The sequence below is a fragment of the Sander vitreus genome, chromosome 11, assembly GCF_031162955.1.
Source record: "Sander vitreus isolate 19-12246 chromosome 11, sanVit1, whole genome shotgun sequence".
Lineage (NCBI taxonomy): Eukaryota > Metazoa > Chordata > Actinopteri > Perciformes > Percidae > Sander > Sander vitreus.
The window spans coordinates 31,985,797-31,998,675 of record NC_135865.1 but is presented as its reverse complement, the minus strand read 5'-3'; the positions used below and the strand labels follow the sequence as shown (position 1 = coordinate 31,998,675).

At 45.4% G+C, this 12,879-nt stretch overlaps 1 protein-coding gene across 1 annotated transcript in view; it reads left to right on the top strand.

Annotated features, from left to right (window-relative positions):
• ttn.2 (titin, tandem duplicate 2) overlaps positions 1–12,879 on the top strand; it is a 323,953-nt gene that overhangs the window by 281,923 nt on the left and 29,151 nt on the right. Inside the window, exons 211-226 of the mRNA XM_078262434.1 lie at positions 42–338; positions 518–1,105; positions 1,214–1,516; positions 1,694–1,990; positions 2,302–2,589; positions 3,342–3,641; positions 3,806–3,957; positions 4,067–4,217; positions 4,758–5,057; positions 5,293–7,059; positions 7,409–7,702; positions 8,581–8,868; positions 9,339–9,638; positions 10,236–10,570; positions 10,949–11,927; positions 12,301–12,879. The exon at positions 12,301–12,879 is cut by the window's right edge and continues 174 nt beyond it. Coding sequence (XP_078118560.1) covers positions 42–338; positions 518–1,105; positions 1,214–1,516; positions 1,694–1,990; positions 2,302–2,589; positions 3,342–3,641; positions 3,806–3,957; positions 4,067–4,217; positions 4,758–5,057; positions 5,293–7,059; positions 7,409–7,702; positions 8,581–8,868; positions 9,339–9,638; positions 10,236–10,570; positions 10,949–11,927; positions 12,301–12,879 — 7,218 coding nt within the window. The remainder of the gene's footprint in view (positions 1–41; positions 339–517; positions 1,106–1,213; positions 1,517–1,693; positions 1,991–2,301; positions 2,590–3,341; positions 3,642–3,805; positions 3,958–4,066; positions 4,218–4,757; positions 5,058–5,292; positions 7,060–7,408; positions 7,703–8,580; positions 8,869–9,338; positions 9,639–10,235; positions 10,571–10,948; positions 11,928–12,300) is intronic.

The following is a 12,879-nucleotide window of genomic DNA, read 5'->3' as shown; positions in this document are numbered from 1 at the left end:
TGATTATTAAAATAAAACACATTTTTGTCCTCTTTACCAAGAAAAACCAAGCCCACCCCCCAAGCTGGGTGTGACTGATGTGACCAAGGAGAGTGTCTCGCTGGCCTGGGCTAAACCAGAACATGACGGAGGCAGCAGAATTACTGGGTACCTGGTGGAAGCTCTGGAGAAAGGCCAGGAGAAGTGGGTTAAGTGTGGTGTAACCAAGTTCATACACTTGACAGTGTCTGGTCTGAGGGAGAATGCTGAGTATTTCTTCAGAGTCAGAGCAGAGAACCATGCTGGCTTCAGTGATATTAAGGAAATGATCACCCCAGTAGTGGTCAAAGACCAGCTTGGTAAGTTACAGATCAGATTGATCAGATTCAACAATGTGATTAGTGAAGACTAAATAAGGAATAAAAACAGCTGAATAAGCCAACATCCATTTTTGCATGAAACCAGAAAGTTAAATTGTATTGTTTGTATTGTAGTTCAATTTCCCCTGCTATATCTCCGTTTACGTTTTCTGCTCCAGAATCTCCTGAGATCGACATGAAGAACTTCCCCCACAACACAGTGTATGTTAGAGCCGGCTCCACACTCAAGTGTGAGATTCCACTGACAGGCCGGCCTTTGCCTAAAGTCGTCCTGTCCAAGGATGACGTGCTGCTAAAGTCAACAATGAGGTTCAACTCTGAAGTCACTCCTGACAGCATCAAGATAATTTTGCGCGAGAGCATTGCTGGAGACACAGGACGCTACGATATCATCGCCTCCAACTCCAATGGAACCACCAAATCCTTTTTGAATATTATGGTTCTGGACCGCCCCAGTGCCCCAGTTGGACCTGTGGAGCTCTTTGATGTGACAGAGGACAGCGTGAGCCTGAATTGGCTCCCACCGACATATGATGGTGGCAGCCCTATCACCAACTACATAATCCAGAAGAGAGAGACAACAACTGCCAACTGGATTGATGTTTCTTCTGCTGTGGCCCGATGCACCATGAAGATCATGAAGCTGACCACTGGCCTTGAGTACCAGTTCAGAATCAGGGCTGAGAACAGATATGGAATCAGTGAGCACATTGACTCTCCAACTGTCGCTGTCAATCTTCCTTACAGTAAGTCGTCTTTGTTTTGCTTCTCTATTTTATCTTCACATTATTATTTTTTTTACTTTCTCAGGATGAACATGTTAACACCCATCAACTCTTACTTTTACCCGCCAGCTATTCCTGAAGCTCCGTCAACTCCGGAGATCACTAATGTAACTAGGGAGACCATCACTGTAGCCTGGAAGGAGCCAAAGTCAGATGGTGGCAGCCATGTGTTTGGCTACCATCTCCAGATGAAAGACAGGAACAGCATCCTTTGGCAGAGAGTCAACAAAACGGTGATTCGTGCTACACACTTCAAGGTCACCAACATCAATGCTGGACTTATTTATGAGTTCAAGGTGGCAGCAGAGAACGCTGCTGGAATAAGTGTCTTCAGCAAGATTTCTGATGCAGTTCTGGCTATTGATGCCTGTGGTGAGTGGAATGTTCAAACCTTTCTATAAGTCAAAGAAAATTAGATTTTGCTGTGGAATTCTCTAGGTGTCTATTTACGGATCAAGGAATTTCCAGCTATATCTGATGATGTGATATCAGTTAATATCTCTTAGCAACAGTTTTCTGATAATAAGTTCTCCATGTCTGTTCCTGCAGAGCCACCCATCGACTTGCGTATAAGTGACATCACCAAGAACACCATTAGCCTGGTCTGGCATAGGCCCAACTACGATGGCGGATCCCCGATCACTGGTTACATCATTGAGAAGAGAGAGGGCGTTAGTGCTAAGTGGTCCAAGGCTAACCTCACCAATGTCACAGACACCCGCTTTGCTGTGACTGGCCTAACCCAGGATGAGTCATATGAGTTTAGAGTCATGGCGAGGAATGCCGTTGGCTCAGTGAGCAATCCATCCATAACCGCTGGACCAGCCACATGCGTGGATACCTTTGGTACATCTATTTTGTTTATTTCAAACTGTGTTTTGCCATCAAATTTAATGATTGATTGTTTGATTTTTATTTTGGGTATGCAATTGCAATGTTTTACACTGCTTTAGTAAATTTAGTACATTGGCTCAGATAATTAACACGTTATATTTTTGACACGTTATTTTGTGATACTGGATATCACATATTGGAAATACACTTTTATTTTTCACAAGGTTCTTCTCTATTCTGTTGTCCAACACGTTCTATTATGTATGATGCATATATCCATCAGAATTTGAAGTCACTTGCCTGTTATTTGGTTTGTCATCCAGGTGCACCAGAGATTGAAATACCTCAAGAGTACTTCAGTGAGGTCAAGTACAGGGCTGAATCTAATGTGGAGCTCAAGTTTAATATCACAGCCAAACCTGCTCCCACTATCGAGTGGTTTAAGGATGGCAGAGAGCTTGAGCCTAGCGCCCAGCTCTCTTTCAAACACACATTTGAGTCCACCAGCTTGTTCCTGAAGGACACCACTCGTCTGAACTCTGGATTGTACGAGGTCAAGGTGAAGAACTCCATGGGAACCGCATCTGCCACTGTCAGACTGCTCATTCAAGGTATTTAGATTATTATCAGATATCAGATATTATTTAAAAACTGTATTTATGCAACACATTCTCATGAACGGGTTCGACAATATCGTACAAAAAGTTATGCACCCCAATTCTTATGATACCCTACAAAATTGGGCGAGATGCCAGCTACAGAGCTTCGTGAGCTGTTGGTCATATCAGCGGCAGTTCATAGTTGAGTTTAGCCTACACAAGGTTACTGGGGGCCGCGTACAGAGCAGCACAAGATGACTGTCCTTTCAGGGGTCGTGGCAGTTGACCCTAGCAGACAAAAGTGAGCGTCATGCAGCGACGACAGTTAAGTCAGGCATCAAAACGACTAGCCAAGTTTAGAAAAAGATCATGGTTTGGATGTAAACACTCCCAGGGAACGAATATGCGATTCTTGGGTGCATGTCTTGTTTCCCCTTTAATTTCTTCAAGGAAAGACCTTTGTTTTTCCTGGAAAGTGAACTCGCTCCTTGGCTTGAAAGCCCTGTGTTTTAGGAGCCAAACATCCCCCCCTGACCTCCTCCCTATGAGGATCTTCTCGCTCTTATACAGCAGCAGTCAATGTGCTGCTGAAAGTAATACATCCGTGAAATACATACCAATTTCAGTGCTTTACTTTTCACAGCTATATGAATGGATCATGAGAACAGCCTAATTTATGTATTAGTCATTTTGCCTTGCATGAAATTTATTTTGTATAATGTATGGACCCTGACGTACATGAATCTGTCCTCCCCCTTATCCAGACAAGTCCGGCCCCCCTGCTGGAGAGATTCAGTTCAAGAAGGTGACAGCCAACAACATCACCATCATGTGGTCCCCTCCTGCTGATGAGGGTGGTGCCATGGTAACGCATTATATTGTGGAAAAGAGGGAGACGAGCAGAGTCATGTGGTCTATCGTCTCAGAGAAACTGGTCGATTGCATTGTTAACGTGCCCAGACTCATCCCGGGCAATGAGTACATCTTCAGAGTCCGTGGAGTCAACAAGTACGGCATCGGAGACCCATTGGAGTCTGAACCTATCATCGCCAAGAATGCATTTGGTAAGCAATCAGAATAAATTCTGCGTCATTTACCACAACTGCTCTTCAATCCACAGTTAATTATTAGTATTGAAAAGTTACTAAACTTTAATGTAAGATTTTTTTTTTTACGCAAAGGAAAACTATTATATTTAATCTAATCTGATCATTTTGATTTCTTTTAGTTCCTCCAAGTGAGCCATCTAAGCCTAAAGTGACCATGATCACCAAGTCCACCATGACAGTGATCTGGGAAAGACCGGCGCTGGATGGAGGCAGCGACATCGACGGCTACTATCTGGAGAAGAGGGAGAAGAAGAGTCTGCAGTGGTTCAAGGTTTGTTTGCTGACCTATCTTTACAGTTTCAGTACTTTGGCTACTTTTACACTTAAAAAACTTAACTTGATGATGTGGAAGCAACATAATGTCAATTGTGCTTGGCCAGGTGGTGAAGGGAACCATCAGAGACACCAGGCAAAAAGTCACTGGCCTGGTGGAGAACTGGGAGTACCAGTACAGAGTTTGTGCCGTCAACAAGGCTGGAGCAGGAAACTACTCTGAGGCTTCTGAACTCTACAAGGCCTACGACCCCATCGGTATGTTTTTATTTTAATTTTTTTATACTTTATCTTAACAAAACAGAACAAACAGTTGGTCACCTAGGAACTCATTCAAACATTATTCTGATGGAGATAACAGTTCAAACAGTAAGTAATCATTATTTGTCTTTAGCCCGTAGATTTTGCGAAAAAGTCATTCTCTCCATACTTAGAACATTCGTCACAATATCTATCCATCTGTTTGTTGGAGATTCATTCTTTAACCACTTTCATGTTATAGCTTTCTTGCTAGCTGCTGGCAATAGCTTTAATAGATACTTGTCGTGTTAGTTGCAATATTGCCCAAATAGATTGTAAAAAAGGAACAGTCATTTCCAAAATATATGGACGTGTTCTGTTATCCTTATTTTTATAAATGTCAATAAATATGTCAATCAAGCTGGTATCACATTTCTACCATCGCTATCCTTTTAACTGTCACTTAGCATCACCATGCCAGCCTCTTACGAATTTCTTCTTAATATTTATTTATTGTTAAGATCTTCTGACAACATTCATGCCCTTTGTCTTTTCTAGATCTGCCTGGTGAGCCATCCAAGCTGCGTGTACTCGACTCCACAAAGACCTCCATCACCCTCGGCTGGGAGAAGCCCGTCTATGATGGCGGCAGTGAAATCACACACTACATTTTGGAACAGATGAACACAGAGGAAAAAGAATGGGTGATCACCAACCCACAGGTCAAGGACTGTGAATATGTGGTGTCTCACCTCAAACCTGGAGTCTACTACTTCTTCAGAGTCTCTGCTGTCAACTCCAAGGGCAAAGGAGAAGACATCAAGATGTACCAGCCTTTGCAAGCCAAAGATATCTTGGGTTTGTATTCATATATATCCCTCTATGGCATTCACACAAGAAAACGGGAGTTCATTAAAGCATTAAAAACTATACGTTTTATTGATTCTAATTATTGCCATTGATTGCTATACTGAGTAAATGTTTTAGTTTTCTGATGGTGGATAATCATGTCCTTATCAATAGTAGAACCGAGCCTTAACTGGGAATTAATTCCTGCTTTTCCCTCTGTTTTTGTTTCACTTCTCTCCAACAGAGGAGGCCGATTTGGACTTGGATGTTCCCATGACAACCCATTACACAGTCAGGGCCGGCCGTGATGTGGAAGTGTTTATCCCTCTGAAGGGACGTCCCGCTCCCGGCGTCACGTGGCGCCGTGGTGACCGCAACATAGCCGGTGACAACCGCTACACCATCACCAACACTGAGCGAGCCACCACGCTCCTCATCCCCAAGATCACCCGTGACGACCGCGGAAAGTACCTGCTGGAGATTGAGAATGGTGTGGGAGAACCCAAGATAATCACCGTTTCCATTAAAGTTCTGGACAGTCCAGCCACATGCCAGAAACTGATGATCAAGAACGTGACGAGAGGACAGCTGACGCTAAGCTGGGAGGCTCCTCTCATTGAAGGCGGTTCCCCCGTCATTCATTACATCGTCGAGAAGAAGGCGTCCACCATGAAGGCTTACCAGGTGATCTGTGCCGAATGTACCAACACAACTTACAAGGTGTCGGGGCTGGAGGAGGATGTAGCTTACTTCTTCCGTGTGTCTGCTGAGAATATGTACGGTGTGGGAGACACCTGCGAAACCACTGAGCCTGTAAGAGCCACTGAAACTCCTGGAGCCGTTAAAAACCTGGTGATGCTGGACTCTACGAAGACCTCTGTCACCCTGCAGTGGACTAGACCCGACCACGACGGTGGTAGCCACATCACCGAATACATCGTTGAAAAAAGAACCCAGGAAGATCCCACGTGGACTTTGGGGGGGACATGCAAGCGCTTTACCTGCGAGGTGACGGGACTGAAAGAGAACTCTGTCATGGACTTCAGAGTGTTCGCCAAGAACGAGAAGGGCAACAGTGACTTCTCCCAGATTGGTCCGATCACCGTGAAGGACTTCATCATTCTACCTGAGGCCAACCTCATTGACTACCCCAACGGAGAGCTTCCTGTTCGTATCGGTCAGAACATCCACATCGAGTTGCCCTTCAAGGGTAAACCCAAACCTGCAATCAGCTGGCTGAAGGATAACTTGCCTCTGAAGGAAAGTGACAAGATTCGCTTCAGGACTACTGACAATAAGACTGCAGTCACTGTCAGAGGAGCCAAGAAGGAGCATGCCGGCCAGTACACCTTGGTTCTGGACAACAGAGTCGTCAAGAACTACTACGACATCAATGTGACCATTCTGTCCCCCCCTTCGGTGCCTTGTGGTCCCGTCCGTTTTGATGAGATTAAAGCCCAGAGCATCATCATTTCCTGGGATGAGCCGAAGGACAATGGAGGCGGTGAGATCACCTGCTACAGCGTGGAGAAACGTGAGACCTCCCAGGCCAACTGGAAGATGGTTTGCTCCAGTGTTGTCAGGGCCAACTTCAAGATTCCCAACCTGGTCAAGGGAACTCAGTACCAGTTCAGAGTCCGTGCAGAGAACAAGTATGGAGTCAGTGAAGCACTCACCTCCACAGAAGTCATTGCCCAGCACCAGTACAAACCTCCAGGGCCTCCAGCAAAACCAGTGGCCTATAACATCACCTGTGATGGTATGACCATCAAGTGGGAGGCCCCAGGCTTTGACGGAGGATCCCCCATTTTGGGCTATCATGTTGAAAAGAAGGACAGAAACAGCCTCCTGTGGCAGAAGGTGAACTCCACCATCATCTCCAAACGAGAGTACAGGATCATTGGTCTCATCGACGGTCTGGAGTACTCCTTCAGAGTTTACGCTGAGAACAATGCCGGACTTAGCCCTGTTAGCGAACAGAGCAAACATGCACTCGCTGTCTCCCCTGTTGGTAAGTATACACTCTGTGTTAAGGGATAACGTACACTCACTCACAGCAAAAAATAGTTATTTATTATTTATTTATAGAATTTGCAATGGGAAATATGTCGGGTATACAGTCAGTCTACGTTAGCTTCGTACTTATGGAAGCAGTCCAACATTTGGGGATATTCTCTTTATTTGCAGTCTTATCCAGAGTCAAATAAGTAGATCAGTAATCAGTTTAATCTTTGCTCATGTAGTACAGAAATAGGTCAAGGGCGTGTTTAGCTTTGCAAACACTGGAACACCTGCTGTATTACTTCAGGATTTTACAACCAAGTACTCTAGATATATTTCTTCTTTCTCCTCTCAATTAGATCCACCTGGCACCCCTGTCTGCATCGATGTAACCAGAGACTCAGTCACACTGCAGTGGGACATCCCCAAGAGGGACGGTGGAAGCAACATTGTAGGCTACAGTGTGGAGAGGCGCCAAGGCAGAGGCAAATGGCTGCGATGCAACTTCACTGATGTCTCCGAGACCCAGTTCACAGTGACGGGTCTGTCTGCTGGAGACAGATACGAGTTCAGAGTCATTGCCAGGAATGCTGTGGGCACTGTCAGTCCACCATCCAACTCCTCTGGATCCATTATGACCAAGGACGAGAGCAGTAAGTATTTTCAAATGAATAATACAAATGTCTGACTTTTTGTTGGGTTTAGAGGATGGCTCCAAGAGGCTTTTTTGTAAGTCTGAACTTGATACATACCAAATTTGTTTGCATGGATGTGCACATTTTCACACATTTTCAAGCACCTTTAGCCCCTCAAAAATGTGATTAATTTGGGAAAATCAAAGAAAATAATCCTAGCGATTTCAAAAGGGCTTACTCCGACCAGCGACCCTAACAATTTATGGACAAATTATTGTAAATAGCAGGGGTGGGGGAATATCACGATATTTTCCGTGGCAATATTGTATCGATACACGGATGCCAAGTATCAATCTTTTATTTTATAAGTTGCACATGACAATTTAACTTTTTGGTACGAGAATAATCTTTACTGAGAAAAAACCCACACATCCAATAATGAGACTTAAAAAAGGAATATCCAGCACTCTGCTCTTGCTACAGCATCACCATTTGTTGAAGAAACTATCGTTTCTAGACTTGATGAAGGTCCGGAGGGGCTATAACGTTAGCCCTTTGCTGCATGTCATTCCCCCCTCTCTCTCCCCTTTCATGTCTTCAGGTGTCCTATAAATAAAGGCCTAAATGCCCAAAAAATTATCTTAAAAAAAGAAATGTAGAGTGCAAGATCTTCCTTTTTCAAATCTAATGATACTAGAAATATAAAACCAATTGGGTTTTTTTGTCCACTAGGTGGTTTATTTTTATTTATTATTTTAGATAAAACAGATGTTGACAAAGTTTTCCTTGGGGACATCTTTTGAAGCTGGTGATTCCCACCCCTGATAAATAGTAGGTTTCTCACATCCCTTGGACTGTGCTGACTGCTCATTTCTTCGTTCTCTTTGCGTCTCCAGTTTCTCCTGATATCGAGTGGTCTCCAGACCAGGCGCTTACCCTGAGGGCCGGTGAGAACATCAAGCTCAGTTGCAGAATCACTGGACGCCCCCTCCCCCAGATCATCTGGTACAAAGACGGCAAAGAGGTGGACAAGAGGACCATGTTTGACATTGAGATTACCACCGGCATTGGCACCAGCAGCGTTTTTGTTCGCGGTGCTGACAGGAGCCATCGTGGCATCTACACCATAGAGGCCAAGAACAGCTCCGGTTCCAAGAAAGCTGAAGTCAACGTCAGAGTACAAGGTGGGTAAACACTGCTGATTATGTTTAAAGGGTAACTTCAGCTTTTTAATTTATTAACCTGGACCCTATTTTCTAATGTTTTTGTGTCTAAGTGACTGATGGAAACAACAGTCTTTAAAATTGGTCCAGTATTAAGCGAGATGAAACAAATGTTTTTAGCGTCCACTAAAAGTTCTGTTGTTGCTGCTGACAGACTCAGATTATTATTCTAAGTGTCTGACAACATTATGGAAAGGATCCCTACAGAGATAGAGCTTTTTGTTAAAGAGTAAGATCCTCAATACTGGACCAAGTTCAAAGATTTTTGTTCTAATCTGTCACGTAGATACAAATGCATGGTAAATAGGGTCCACGTTGAAAAAAAAACAACTTAATTAGCCTTTATATATTTGACATTTGATGATACAAACATTTTCAAACCTATTTATGACATTTTCAAAGTAACTCCTCTACCTACGGTTTCCCGGCAGATACCCCCGGACCTGTTGATGGTCCAATCCGTTTCACCGGCATCACTGCTGAGAAGTGCACCGTGTGGTGGAACCCACCGGAGAACGACGGCTGTGCCGCTATCACCCACTACGTGGTGGAGAAAAGGGAGACATCCAGGATCTCCTGGGCCACAGTCACCTCCAAATGTGAAGCCTGTTCTTACAACGCCGCCAACCTCATCAAGGGCAACGAATACCAGTTCAGGATCTCTGCTGTCAACAAGTTCGGTGTTGGCAAACCACTCGACTCTGATGCCTTTATCGCACAGATGCAATACAGTAAGTAAAGTCCCTCATGAGTTTAGACAGGTGAAGTCCCCCCCCCCTTCCGGTGGACCACCATGGGACTTTATTTCAGTAAAAATCTGTTCGGTAGTGAACGGGGATAAAGTCTCAGTTTGGGTAAAACTGTTGAAGTATCAGACTGTGTATACACATCATTAGAAAGACTCATCAGCCCAAAAGTGTCTGAGTGACGTCTTTATGAAGCTACAATGTGTGTGTGTGTGTGTGTGTGTGTGTGTGTGTGTCGCGAGCGAGGTGAGGTATATTGTGCGAGAAGAGAGATGTAGTTTACTGAGCTGTTTCACACTAAACTAAGCGGTACTGTAACAATCTGAGACTTTATTCACTTGCTAAATTATCTTTTAAACTGACAAACATCATATATGTAATTCATCGCTTAACTTCAATGGGATCAAAACATTATTTGTCTCTTCCCATTTACTTGGCCTCTCTATTTTCTGTCTGATACATTTTATAAAAACTTGACCCAATCTATTACACTTAAACATTGATTGAAAAAAAGACAAAAACCAAACTGCCTTTACATTCAAAACTTGCCTTTTATAACTTGTTTTCTGCTGTTCTCTCCAGCTGTGCCTGACGCCCCTGGTACCCCAGATGCCACCCATGTGACCGGAAACAGCATCACCTTGTGCTGGACCAGGCCGAGGACGGACGGAGGCAACGAGATCAAACACTACATCCTGGAAAGGAGGGAGAAGAAGAGCCTGCGCTGGCTAAAGGTTTCCTCCAAGAGGCCGATCACAGAGCTGAGACATCGTGTCACCAACCTGACGGAGGGCAATGAATACGAGTTCCGCGTCATGGCTGAGAACGGCGCAGGCATCGGACCGACTAGCAGTACTTCCAGGCTCTTCAAATGCAGAGAACCAACCAGCGCTCCCAGTGCTCCCACACTAATCAAGGTAGGATTGCAGAAAAACTGCATGTAGGGCTGCAACTATTAATTATTTTCAACGTTCAACGTTCTTCACCATCTTCCAGATAACTTTTACTTCAGAGAGATAATAACTGCATAACAACAAGATCAGAACAAACAAAAAAAACAGAGCAAATAGGGGGGAAAGATTGAGATGATATTTTATTTTACAGAATCTTTCTTTGGGGTAAATCTTATTCCATTTTTGTATGTGATCTCTGATGCAAAGGTACATTTTTGTGTGTGTCTAAAGCGTATCCTGTTGTTGATAGCCATGCATTTAGTTTTGGCGGATTTGTCTCTTTCCATGTCCTTGTCATTCTGTTTATAACAATTTATATATGTATCTTTTCTTGTCGATTAGGTCACTGACTCCACCAAGTCCTCCATCACTCTGGAATGGACAAAGCCAGTGTTCGACGGTGGCTTGGAGATCATTGGCTACAACATCGACATGTGCAAAGCCAGTCTGGAGGAGTGGCACAGAGTCAACAACCAGCTGTGCATCCACACCAGCTACACCGCCAAGGGCCTGACGCCTGGCGAGCTCTACAAGTTCAGGGTCAGTGCTGTGAACAAGTCGGGAGAGGGCGATGCCTCCGTGTTGGCGAGCGCCGTTCAGGCTCTGGACAGACTGAGATCTCCCGAGATCGACATCGATTCCAACTTCAAGCAGACTCACATTGTAAAGAACGGTGGCACTGTCACGCTCCAGATTGCCTTCCGCGGCAAACCAGCTCCCATCGCCACCTGGTCGAAGATAGATGGCGAACTTCCCGTCATGGGCGACATCAACACCACAGACTGCATGTCGACTCTGACCATCGAGGGGTGCACCAGGTACGAAGCCGGCAAATACACCCTGTCCCTGGAGAACAACAGCGGGCGCAAGGCCATCACATTCACCGTCAAAGTGCTGGACACGCCCGGACCTCCCGGAGCTATCAACTTCAAAGACATTACTCGCGGAGCCTTGACGATAATGTGGGACGCCCCGACCAATGATGGCGGAGCCCGGATCCACCACTACATGGTGGACAAACGCGAGGCGAGCCGTCTGGCCTGGCAGGAAGTCAGCACCAAGTGCTCGCGGCAGATGATTAGGGTGACCGGTCTGGACGTCGGCGTGCCGTATCTGTTCAGGGTGATCGCCGTGAACCAGTATGGCCAGGGAGAACCTCATGAGATGACGGAGCCCATCATCGCCACGGAAGAACCCACGCCGCCCAAGAGACTAGACGTTGTCGACACAACCAACTCCTCGGCCTCGCTGGTGTGGCTGAAGCCCGAGCACGATGGAGGCAGCCGCATCCGAGGCTACATCGTTGAATTCAGAGCTAAAGGTGAAACTAAACATCCTCTCAATACTGAGCTAATATTTTAAGTACATTTTCCTGATGATACTTACATAATTTTACTTAAGTAATATCTTCAAAGCAGGACTTTTACTTGTAACATAGTAATATTACAGTGTAGTATTACCACTTTTACTGAAGTAAAGGATCTGAATACTTCTTCCATCACTTAATAAACCTGATGAATTAACTGCACTAATTTGCACCTTTCTACTTAGAAAGAATGGTGTACACTGTGTGTATGTTAGCTGTGATGTAATGTTTTCATCTGTAATCTGATGTTTTTATCTGTTTGGGGAGACCAAAGAGGATGTTATGGCCTCGGCTGGACACTCAAGTTCTATTCTATTCTGTTCTAAAGGCACCGACCGCTGGGTTGTTGGCGGAGAGACCAAATCCCAGAAGATGCTGTTGGAGGGTCTGATTGAGAACACAGAGTACGACTTCAGAGTCAAAGCCAAGAACGACGCTGGAATCAGCGAGCCGCAGGGCAACTTCGGCTCCGTGGTCATCAAGGAACCTCGCATCGAACCGACCGCCGACCTCAGTGGCATCACTAACCAGCTGGTCACCTGCAAGATGTCCAACACCTTCACCATCGATATCCCCATCAGCGGCCGGCCGGCGCCCAAAGTCACCTGGAAGCTGGAGGAGATGAAGCTGAAGGAGAACGACCGCGTCTCCATCAGAACCACCAAGGAGACGACCACTCTGGTGGTGAGAGACAGCAAGAGGAGCGACAGCGGCAAGTACTACCTGATCTTGGAGAACGCCGCAGGCGTGAAGACGTTCACGGTGACTGCGATGGTTGTCGGCAGACCGACTCCGCCCACAGGCCCTGTGAAGATCTCTGAAGTGTCGTCCGAGTGCTGCACCCTGTCCTGGGACGAGCCGGCCGACGATGGCGGCAGTGACATCACCAACTACATCGTGGAGAAAC